Genomic DNA, 12,552 nt, shown 5'->3' on the forward strand with positions numbered 1-12,552 from the left:
CGTTATCTGTGGAGAACCTTCACGAGCTTTTTATTAATGTTGAGACACAAATTCACTTCAACAGAACTTATCTGCTCAGAATCGGAGGAGTTAAAAAATGCGAAGTTAGGCAGGGTCTTCTGACCTGTGAATTTTCATTAGACTGTTATTATCTTATTGTCATTTATCAATTTATCTGTAAGTTAATTTGTTTTCTGCGTCACAGGGGACCTGAGTTTGTTTGCTATTGACGTTTTGATGGAATGGTAAAATGTAAAGGAAGTTTATTGGAAAAGAGGGATTTTAGGCCGATGAAGTCAAAAGTTAAAGACATTTGTAGCTGGCTTCAGTATCTCATTGCTGTTTCTGAACAATCAAATTGAGGAGGCGAAAGAAGGGTTTATGACAAATTAGTTTTCTATTTCACTTGTAGAATCCTGATTCATAAACTTCTTATATAAATTATATTAATAGTTTCACATATTAATAGTTTATTCATAGTTTCAATCGTTGGAAAATATATTTTTGCTATGCTTTTTTGTGCTAAAAATAGACTAATATGATTTCTAAAGGTTAAATAAGCCAAAGCTTGATTTTCACAGACAAAACCATTGCAATATTCGTTAGCTTGCGCTTCCTTAGCAAAAAACAAATGATTGTAGAGATCTCCGATATACCTTTCACCTAATGCCATGATTCCCTATATAAAGAAAAATGATTCGTTCTAATTTTTAGGTCATTATTCCGATTACAAAATAGCAGAAGGAATTATTAAATCATGTTTTATCGTATTTACCGGGATCGATTTGATCTCAAGTTTGGTTGTCTGAGTTTCATGTCAAGTCTCACGGGCTGAGGGTCTCACAAGTCTCATGGACGTGGAGGTTACAACATAATTAATGAATCCGATTCGTTTCGGTTATGATGAATATTATTTATAGACGTTCTGATATTTTGAAGTATAGTTTAAATTGTGTGATAAAATTTTTAATAGCCGTCCTCATCTTCTCAGCCGGCTATTATAGCGCTCCTATTTTTTTTACAATTCAATGAATTTGAATTGTATTGGGGCGCTGTCTTTTTACGACTCGAAGAGGAGTATTGGAGAAGTCCTTTTTTAAAATCAATTTTATTGGAGTGATTTTTGAAGCGGGAAATGAAACGCGTGAAAAAATTTGGAGTGATTTGGTTGCTGAACAAAAGTGAAGAGCGGAGCGAAAAGAGAGTGGTTTTTTGTTCATACCGCTGTTTTTGAGAGAGCGAGAAATTGATGTGTGAAAAAATTTTCTCTGAGCGAGCGAAATTTTTTTGTTCACGTGCGGCTTTTAAAAGCAGTTTTTTTGCAATTTTTCTTGTTTATGAAGTTTGATTATGATATTGTATTGGATTTGGGCTCGTTCTGATAGGAATTGAAGGTTTCAAGTAGTTAATTTGAGTTTTATGCAAATTTGGAGGTTTTTGATCAGTTTTGCTGATTTTTCGACGAAATTTAATGGATTTTGGCCTTTTGTTTTGTTTTACTGCTTTAAGTGCAATTTGCATAGAAGCTCGTTACTCAAGGATCATCAGGGATACAAATTGATTACAATTTTGTTGTTGTAAAACGTTTTTTCTGAAGAAAAATGACAGAAAAATTAGGATTTTTTTAACCACTTTTTTTAAATTTTTGGCTTTTTTTAGTTTTTTTCAATGGTAGACAACTTCTTTAGCTTGTTATAACTTGCCCAGGGAGTTTTCTAGTGGAAGTCAGTTGTTGTAGCTCTTTTGGATGTCTCTCATTTTGATTGATATTAGTTTCCAGTTGTTTTTGTTAAAGAAAATCGAGTAAATCAGAGCAAATTTTGGACACTTTTTGTCTTTTTTCTAAGTTTATTGCCTATTTCTTTCAATTTAATGTTTTTTGTTGGTAACTTTTTCTCAATAAGGAGCATTTTTGTAGGTGTTGATACTCTGAATTTGCACTCGAAGGCTTAGCAGGGCAGTTTTCTTTTAAACAAATTATACAAATCTCTAATTCGTTAAAGAGTTTTTCTTAGTCTTTTTTTAAGTTTGTTGTTTAACGTTTCTCTGCAAGTACTAGGTGGTCGATTGATCTAGCCAAATATATAACTAATTGATTTCTATGAGTTATGGATGGGAAGCTGCATGTTATCTTTTTGTAGAGAATTTTGTTTGGATTTTTAGAGAATATTATTTTTTGATTTGGTCCTTTGTCAAGTTTCCAGTTCTCCAGTCTTTTCTTTGTGAATTGGTTACACTGTCTGTCGATTGATAATATGCTGGTGATGCATCTGATTAGTGAGAATAGTCAGATTTCTTCTTCGAGTCGTTTCCGGAATTCTTCCGGCTATGTTTTTTTTTTAAGATCTGTTCACACATTTTCATGATTTTTTGATGTCAAATTGGAGTAGTGATTTTGGTCACGCCGATACAGGAAATGGAGCGAAAAAGCGAGTGGTTTTGCGGCGTGAATTTTTTTCGCTCTAATTTTAAAGTAGAGTGCGAAAATGCTGTTTGAACAAAAATTCGGTTTCTCGGTATTGGTTTTTTGTTCACATGCGGCAATTTCACTCTGATTTTTACAGTTTTTTTCGATTTTTTTGATCGGATTTTTTTCTAAATGGTTTTCCCAATCCATTCACAGCTCCTTCCAGGCCTAGTTTTTTGTTTGAATTAAATTTTCATTTCTCGCTATTCGTTTTTTTGTTAACATGCGGCAGTTTGACATTGAGTTTTTGTTTTTTTTTTATTTTTTCATCTGATTTTTTTAAAATAGTTTTCTCAATTCACCCATAGTCCATTCTAGGTCTAGTTTTTCTGTTTAGTCAATGAAAATTCTTTGAATTGTACGTCAGGACTTGTCCTGCTATGTTTTTTTACTTCGTCGAATAAAAAATGTATCGCTTTACCTCATTTTGCCGCCTTTTCAACATTTTGCGTGAAATCTTTTTGACTTCTCTTGGCTAGTTTCTCTCTTCTCTCATTCTGCTAAAAGTGATTTTGAACATCAGTTGCTCAGCAAAGCAATTCAAAATGAACAGAGTCAGAATAAAAAACTGAAGTCAGAAATAGAAACGGGATAAACCCATAAAGCCCAATTTTAGATGCCCGCTATTTGAACGTCGTTCCTATAAGTATTAGTTACCTCTCTCTAATGCTTATTGTTATTGATAGTAGCCCCTGTAGCCTCTCTCTACGAAACAGAAGTAAATTCAACTACGAAATGCCATCAAAATAAATCGGACTTAAAAAAAATGTTTTTGTACAAAAATCTTTGTTTTTCAATATCTTCTGTTATTTCAATCCCAATCATGCTTATTGGAATCAACGGCGGCTATTTTCCCGCAATCTGCCGGGTATGTTTGAGTGTTCTGACAGAAGAAATTTTCTTGTCCTGACACCATTTTTAGTGCATTTATTTACTCGTTGTACAGTGACCTCAAAATAACTACCAAGCAAGTGGTTTTGCTTTTTTTCGGGGAAACTTGAGTGAACTTATTGTCGAAAACGAGATACAGAGGTTTATTGAAGACAGAAAATTACTATACTGAAAATTGTATAATGGATGGACTTTTGTCGCCATTATATCTAACTTTCAGATGGCATTTGTTTCTGATGCAACAAAACCAGTCTTTCTTAATACTGAGAATGTAAAGCTATTTTAATATAATTGGAAGTATTTAATATAGAAGTAGAAATGATTAAAGCAATGCTTAGTTTTTTTTAATGAAGACAACCAATTCCTAAGGGGCATGAATTGGGCTGTTTGTTTTTATCAATGTTAGTGAGGCAGCTCATTAGATTGGATTTTTATTTCTATCAATTTAGTAATTGGAATCGTAGCACATTTCTGAAAAAATCTCCCCTCAGAGGAGGAGGAGGAGGCAACTGACAATTATAAATTGCGTTTTTGCGTAATTTTACCCCCCCCCCCCCATACTTGTATAAACAAACAATTTTGAGTCAAACATCATGTGTTCGTTAATACTCAGCTCATGATTGATATTTAAAAGAAAATCCTACAGTTTGCAATGGTAAGAAAAAGATTATCGCGAATGAAAAATGACCGTTTAGTTCTGAGCACTAAATTAGTTCTTCGCTTCTTAAACATCCTGAAATTAAAAAAGTTTGTAAACAAATTTTGGAAACATTAAAGATGTCTGGGCATAGTTTAGAATCCCCCCTCCCGCTGCCTAAATGACAAATCTCATCATGACGGTTGAGTATAAAGTAATATACTCACTTGATACTGAACAGAATGCCTTGAGCATAAAATCCGTTTATTCTTTCTGGGAAATCTGGGAAGCTTGCGTTTCGTTCTTTACATCATTTTCTTTCCTTACCAATTTTGTTCACACTGCTATATGAGTGATTTGATTTGATGCATTTCGTGTTGTGTGTGAAGTTTTTAAATTGGAATTATGGATTTTTCTCGATTGACCTCAAACGATGTTCTTGGTATTTTTGTGCCGTGATCTATTTCTGTCTCATCGATTCGACTATTCGCCGTCAAAAACAAAATAAACATGTACAGCCGGAGGGCATGAAATTTCTGTTAAGCCCACTTAAGAGCCTAAGTAGACCACATTAGATGATTCACCAGAGTTTTTGAGGAAGCATAACTTCATGTCGTGAAGGGAAGTTTTGGTTTTCGGTTTTGATGAGAATCAGTTTTCACGATGGATATTTGATGTTGATTTTTTGCTACAGAAAAGCACAATTGGTGGGATTTGCGAATGCCTGTTCTTCATTAGTGTTGATTTAAGTGATATTGTTTTTTGAACCATGGTCTTCACTGCTGAATGCAAGCTGTGTATTCCCGTGGTCAGGTGATTAATTGAACTCGATGGTAATTAAGGCAAGTTAATTTTAAAGCTAGAATAGTTTCAGGAGTCTTTCAGCTGTGTTTTCATCAAAGTAAATTATCTTTGGTTTTCCATCTCTCTAACATATGACCAAAGAATGAAATCTTGCCAATAACGCGCGTAGGAGTTGCAAATGTTCAACGTCTTACAGTACCGCTTATAGTTCCCACTGGACCTATATGAATAGCCAGAAGTTTGAATGCTACAGACTTTCGATATTTTAAAAATCGCAAATTGTTTGTTTCAATTAATAGAGATCTACTTTTGCCTTCATGAATTGATTAGAGATCCAAGGGTACGCTTTCATCGGTCACTAAAACTTCGGGGCAGAGAGCTTAGTTTTAAAGGTTGAACTTGAAGAAGTGAAAGTCTAATTGTTTAAACTTAGTGTCAAAAAGTTTAGGACAAAAATTTAGACTTTCATTTCTTTAGGTCGAAGTTCAATCTTTCAAACCAAGAAATCCAACTTTTGACGCTTGAATCTGGAAATCTGGAATTATCTGGCGATATTGCTGTCTCTCGTCTTAAAAATTTTAAGATGGTACCAAGAAAGTCTCTTGGGTCAAAAGTTTGCGATAATGACATTTAATTGGAAAAGATTATTGAAATTGCTCAAAAACATGAAAAAATTAGAAACATTAGAAAACATGAAAAATTAGGAAAACTTCTCTTCCTCTAATATGCAAAATTTTAGTCTTATTTTCAATTGCAAATGAAATTCAAATTTTCCGTACCCTTCGGCTCTCTAAATATGTTAGAACGAAATCAGTCCCCCCGGGCCTCGGGCGCAAGCACTCTTGTGCCAGAGCACTAAGTCCTCGGCTGACTAAGAATTTGTTCTAACATATACTTAGCATACTTAGCAGAGTCGAGATGAGGTGAAGTCGGTTTGAAACGAAGCCTCACACTAATCAATAAAGCGCTGAAAGTAGTTGTCTAATTGTTTTCGACCTTCTATTAGTAAAGCAGAGTTTGTCGCCAAAGAACCACGTCTCTGTTGTAGATGATGAAAAAGGGATGAGCAACTTCAAAAGTACTAAAAAATACTGTCAAATCGCAAAAATTTTCCCCCCTCAGCAAATCTTGTTAAAGTCTGCTCGTAAACGATATCAGAAAAATTTCAATTTTTTCGAAAGACAGAAAAAAAGTAGTGCTGGATTTTGTTTAAACAAACTTAGATCGTGACGAGACTACTACACCTCATAAGACGCAAAATTACCATCTATTTTTTATTTAGAATTGTACTATTGTTTAAAATAGTACGTTAAATGCAAAGATTCTTTCTAGCTATGTTGATTTGGGCAGCTATGTTAATTGGGAAAACTTCGGAAATTTTTCTTTTGCGGAATTTAAAGCATCTCCATCTGTATTGGACGAGTAATTTGGGGATAAAAGTTCGAAATCTGGCTATCTTGTCAAACTGCTGCATCGGTCTCGACTAATTACAAAAGCTCTCTGTAACTTCATCAGATTCATATAATGTATGCTTTAGAAGATTCAAGAGCTGATTTATTTTTTCAAGCAGTGCGATCATAGCTGAGCAAATTGTTTTTGGCGCTCTTTAATGTTTTCTCTCCGTAATTAGGTAACCGGCTTCGCCTCAGTACATTACTGATCTCGTACTTTGAAAAGCAGTAGTCTAATATACACCTGACTATAGATTTGTTGCAGATGCTAAATGGCTCTGAGACATGTTGGTCGTCTGTCTCCTGCAACTACTGCTCTCTTCCTCTGTGACATGCAAGAGGCATTCAGGTACTAATAATTTGCAATCTTCAAAGAACTCTTTTCTAAAGTCAAGCAAAATTTTTTCAGTAATGCTACGGTCCGGTCTGACAAAAATGGGAAATGTTTATCATACATTATCGGCCTGCATTTATAAAATGCTTGATAAAATCTAAAATTTAGCATTTTGAAAACACTCGTTCATCAAAGAAGCGATTTATTATTTTTCTGTTCCTGTTAGAATGAAGAATTTGGTGAAGAGTTTGCTTGCATTAATGAGAGCAGCTTCCTCGCAACTCATTAACTACATAAAAATGTTAAAATTCAGTTTAATAATTGTTTCAGAAAAACCATCCAGTACTATCCTGAGATAATTCAGAATACTGTCAAAATGGTGGAAGCATCCAAACTTCTCAACATTCCAGTTGTAGTCACAGAACAGTACCCTAAAGGTATTTTGAGATGGAAGATGCTTTCTCATTATGTTGCAAAGGGTACAATTTTTGTACAAAGTGTACCATTTGACTGCATCTACAAAGTTTTATAATTTCTTTAGTATTATTATTGCGAGTTTCGTTAGCTAAAACCAACAGAATTTTTTTTTTTGGTTCCTGATTGGTTATCCCATCGCATTGTTATTTAAGTTGCGTAATCTTTGAATTAGAGACTCGAGGATGTTCTTTTTAATGTAGTCAATTTGCGGAATACCTCATTTTGAGATAGCGACCCGTACGTGTTAAGTTTCTCAAAGTGGCAACTCCGCCGCAGAACTTTCTATTCTGGATAAAAGATGCCCTATTTGACAAGTTCGGCGTTCTTGAAAAATGATGGCCGGAAATGATTTGTGTGGAAGTATTAAGTTATGCAACAATCTTAAAACTTAAATCATGTGGCCATTTTGGAACAATTTGACAATTTGGAAACGGAAACAAAATGGCTTATGCTTTTTAATATTTTCAGTATTTTAATATTTTAACTCAAATTCCAACGAGAGACTTGACTGAAGAAAAACAACAATATGAATGGAGAATATTTTTCGAAACCCCGGATAAATAATTGAATATGTTCACCAAATTCCTTATCTTCTTGTTACTTTAGAGTGATTTCAAGTGCCACAGCTAAGTGTTGGCTGGTAACATGTGAAGTTTAAATATGCAACGTTACGAAAATGCCTGAGCAGCTGATGTTTCGCATATTACGTAACTCCAATTTTTTTGTGATTGTAGGCTTTTGGGATTGAAGAGCTTCTAAACTGAGACTGTTTTTACACATTCTGTTTGTTTGATATCTGAACATCAAGTAGTGTAAAAGTTTCGTCATAATAATGCGGTTAAATCTGGGTTTAAAGTCGCCCTAATTCTGAGATTAATTCTCCTTTTAATTTTGAAAAGTTTCATAGCATGATCATAGCGATTTTCGTAAAAGCGATTTTTTTGTTGATCCCTATAATGTTGCGCCATCGATTAAAGAAGTGAACATTGACTTCGGGCATTCCGAAAGGAAACAGTTCACGTCTGTGGACAATTCGAGTCTTCCACAGTTCTTTAACATCCGCAACAAAAAATGGCCATATAAACTTCAGATGACGAAAAAATCGCATCATAAACTGGAAGCAATATTAGCAAGTATAAGCTAAGTGTCTGAAAATTGTTCGAGAATGTCTTAGAATCTTTTGAGATGTAAGAAGATGTGAGGCAACTCTTCGATAAATTGGTAGCTTCGAAAACACTCCTATCAATTTAATTAAATTTCGCTTGTATCTTTTAATCTTTTATTGTTCCAACATTTTTATAATTGCCCTCGAACGAAGTTTCAAGCAATTGTTGTAAAAGTGCGTGTCTTTTTATGTAGATTTCTTGCTTGACGCTTTTGAGCTTTTGTTCTAGAATCTTTTGTTCTTTGACTTCTCGAGTGACTTTCACACTTTTGTACTTCATTTTTGAGTGATCCAAGTTGCTCTTGTTATCCGTTGATAAAGTCCGTTGGTTGAAGCGATTGTGAGCGAAAGGAAACCAAAGCCTGTGAAGTTGAGTGGTTATGATGGCAGGCTGTGAACCTGGAGGTCCGGGTTTGAAACCCCATTTTAATGCTTGCATGATTCTTTTGGTTTCAAATTTTTCAGCAGTCCGATTTAAAAGAATTGTTTGATGAAGAAGTTTTTTTGATGAAGAAGAAAGCGTTTTTTCTCTAATTTTTGCAAAATAATAGCCAAAGATAATTCTTGAAGTTAGCTAAGTTTAACGGATGACTATAAATAGCCGAATTGATCACATATGGGGAATTTCAAACGAGAACAACAGAATAAACTGTCATTTGAGAAAAACATCGTTGTTTTTGACCACTGCAACGTTCTTCTCGACTTATCTTTGATTGACTTTGTTTTGTTCTTTTTCCTTCGATTTGTCAGGTAATCATTAAAAATATTTTGTTTTTTAATTGGTACCAAATTTTAATTCTACCAAATTGGAAATTATCCCAATATAGGACATATACTGGAATATTCAGTGCTACGCAGAGACCTACACGAGCTATATTGTTCAGAATATTAATTGGCGCAGGAAATCAAGTTTTTTTAAAACTTTTATTCAATTGGCAGCAGATTTGATAGATGTTTGGCGGAATTCCTGAAAAGGTAGCACATATCTACACTTGAAGGCTCCTTTAAATATTTGGAAAATTTTGATGCCATCGTGTTTCATTGTAACCATTCTCAGCTTTCACTTTGAAAATGATTAAGCAAGTGCATTTTTACCAAATATTTCATTAATTGCTTCCCAACGAATTCGTTTTCCACGCAGAACTTCTGGCCGACAGTTATTGTAGCGTTGAATTACTCTCAAACAAAGTTTGTAGCAATTGTGAGTCCAGTGGTCTTTTTTGTGTGAGTTTTTTCGCTCAGGACTTTTGGTCCTCGAAAACTGGATAAACAGGCAGAGCCCGGAGGTAAGCAAGCATAAACCCGGAGGTAAGCAAGGATAAACAGCTAAGCAAGCGATGTCTAAGATAGAAGCAGTGTCTTAGCGAAGAAGTTGAGAAGTTCAATGTTAAGGAACTATCTGAAACAGATCCGCTAGTCTTATAATCGACCTGAAAATTTCGGAATTACTGGAGCTGGAAAAACAGCAGTACACACGATGACCAAATGAATCCGTAGCGAAAAGAAACAACATTAATTTTTTTCTTCGTTAGAGCCTTACGCCTCATGGTCTCTATCTAATTATGTGATTCACCGACACTTTTTTGAGTAGACGATTTTTCGTGAAGGTCGGTTGTCAACTTTGAAAGTTTCCCCTCAGTCATCTCACCCTCAATTCTACACCGGCCACCCTCCTCTCTACTTGACGATTTCTTCACTGTCTTCCAACCCTCCCAGCCCTACCGCCATCCCTTGACCCCACTCCACTCCGCTCAACCCCCTCGCCTAATGATAGCATCCCTAAGCTTCAGCTGGCTACAATCAAAGCCAATCGCTTGCCGGCTCTGAGGGCAATTCAGCCGACAATGTTAGGTTATGTTTTTACCGTTCCTATCAACTTTGAGACCTTGGTTGTCTTTGGATTGTTGTCCCTAATTTAATCAATTTGAACATTGCATTCAATTATCAGTGCCGGAGAACTATTGAGCTTGGTTTACTTTCCAGCTTCCTCCTTTTGGTAGTTTGGATCGCGATCGCCGACTGCGCTTCCATCCCTACTCACTTCCCCCAATCGCTTGACCCCCCCATTCCGTTCATCCACTGTCAATCCCCCTCCTCCTCCCCCCCAAGAATCCCCCGTTCATTCTCCTGGCAATTTAGAACCCCCTCGCGTCCCCACACCCACGCCGCTCACCCCCTCCCCTAATCGGACCCTCCCTAGCCCCAGCTGGCTACTGCGGGAGCCAACCTCTCGCCGGTTTGATATCAATTCGCGAGAACGCAGCCTGTTATTTTCCTTTACTTGGACATTTTTTTCCAAAAGAAATTAGGTGAACCCGTAATAATTAGGGCAGGCAGTTGCTGTTTTGCTTTCTTAGTCTCAGCAGAAATCAAGTTCGAGGTTGACGGAAGCTGCTCCGCAGACTTAACATACTGTGTTAAGGGTAATTTTGAATCCTGGTGGCTCCCACTATTTCAGAAAATTTAGCCTATTTGTGATAGACAAAGAGTTCCAGAGAACATGACTACTGATTCTAATGTTAATTTGGTATAGGGCGAAGAGCATAACACTATCATCAACCGCTCAGATAAGAAAACACCTTGCACCGAAGTAAGCCCAGAAAGCAATGCCAGGAAAAAATTACGATAAAGGGCAATCAAACTTCGCGGACGCAATGAGGAACAGTTTTCCTGACGTGATGGAAGACGTATCTGTCAAGCTGAAAACCACCATAGAGGAAGTTGTCAAGCAAGCAGTTTCTAAGATAGAAGACAGAGGTAGAAGATAAAAGCAGTGTCTAAGATAGAAGCATTGTCTAAGAATTTAGCAAAGAAAATGAGAAGCTTAATGTTAAGGCTCTATCTGAAACAGAACCGCTAGAGTCTTATAATCGACCTGAAATTTTCGGAATTACTGGAGCTGCAAAAAAACAGCAGTACACATGATGGCAAACTGATTCCAGAGCGAAAAGAAACAACGTTTAGTACTGTTCTTGAGATATTGACGTGTTTAGAAGCAGGGTTGCTGCTGAATGGCATCTCAATAGCTCTTCGCCTACCATCAAAATTTAATAGTTTGGTTTCTTGCTGGCACTGTTTTATACGTCTAGAAAACGAGTGAAAGTTTCTGGTTTGTCATCAATACGGGTTCCGATTAAATGTGGAGAGCCACAGGGCTCAATTTTGGGTCCCTTATTGGCCCTGATATTTATAAATGACCTTGCCTATCTTTGTAACAGCTCTGAATTCATGCAGATGATACAAATGTAACATAATTTGCCTGCATCCGAACTGAAATTGAAGAGTAACTAAGTAATTTGAGTCAATGGGGAAATCCTAATAAGTTAGCGCTAAATATAGAAAAAACAGTTCAAATAACCTGTGCTTCCAATCCCAGTTCAATGTTTGCGTTTGTTAATTTTGTTTAAAAAAAAATTGTGTAAATATCTTTGGATTTTTAATGATACAAAGCTCTGCTTTCAGACCCATTTAAAAAAACTTATCGGAGAATTATCTAGGAATTTTGGTATTTTATCGAAGCTGAGGCATTATATCCCAAGAAAACAACTTCTAAGATTTTACCTTAGCAATATTAATCCTGTTTTAAAATATTGAGTACTAATTTACTAGTGCTGCAGCTATAGCTCACTCACAACTTTGTTCCTGCTCCAAAAGAAAACTCAAGTTCATCTACTTTCGAAAACGAATAGACAGTCGTGAAGATGTTTTAGCTGACAATCTATTTCTCTCTGTGTATGAAATACATTTCTATGAATTGTTAATATTTGTCTTAAAATTTATCAACATTTTCCATTCAGATGAGTGTATAAAAAGTATTTTGTATAATAAATTGAGAAAGATTTATATAATACCGTGATAGGTTGCTCATATAAAGAAGTGAATGATTTTTATCATACTTTCAGAACTACTTTCTTTGTTAATAACTTTGAGTTAGTATGGGGTATGTATTTAGTGTTTGAGTTGCGGGTAATTTTTTGTGACTTCTGTTTACTCGTGGCCTTGTTACTTGTGCTCAATCAGATGGTTCAGGAGCGGTTGACTTCACTAGTTGATCTCAAAGGCTCATTCCACCGTCAACAGAGGCAATGTCGCTAAGGGAGTAAGTTAGGGAGCAATCGAAGGAACTCGCCACCCTAGTATTTAATTTCCGATTTTTTAAAGATTTTCAAATTGAATTTAAGACAAAATTAATGTACCGAGGACACCCGAATTGTTCTGATGATATGTAGGAACCCATGATCGATGACAGAAAGCAGAGTTTTCTAAAGTCTCATTTCATTTATGCAATCTTTGTGTTCGAGTTCGTGGCGACTACAATTTAACCTC

The 12,552-nt window shown here is 35.8% G+C and overlaps 1 protein-coding gene across 1 annotated transcript in view; it reads left to right on the top strand.

Moving 5' to 3' along the window:
• LOC142348211 (isochorismatase domain-containing protein 2-like) overlaps positions 1-12,552 on the top strand; it is a 346,917-nt gene that overhangs the window by 284,324 nt on the left and 50,041 nt on the right. The window contains exons 2-3 of the mRNA XM_075399478.1: positions 6,514-6,599; positions 6,915-7,021. Of these exons, the coding sequence (XP_075255593.1) occupies positions 6,523-6,599; positions 6,915-7,021 (184 nt within the window). The 5' untranslated portion in view covers positions 6,514-6,522. The remainder of the gene's footprint in view (positions 1-6,513; positions 6,600-6,914; positions 7,022-12,552) is intronic.

The sequence above is a fragment of the Convolutriloba macropyga genome, chromosome 10, assembly GCF_964194025.1.
Source record: "Convolutriloba macropyga chromosome 10, txConMacr16.3, whole genome shotgun sequence".
In the NCBI taxonomy this organism is placed as follows: domain Eukaryota; kingdom Metazoa; phylum Xenacoelomorpha; order Acoela; family Convolutidae; genus Convolutriloba; species Convolutriloba macropyga.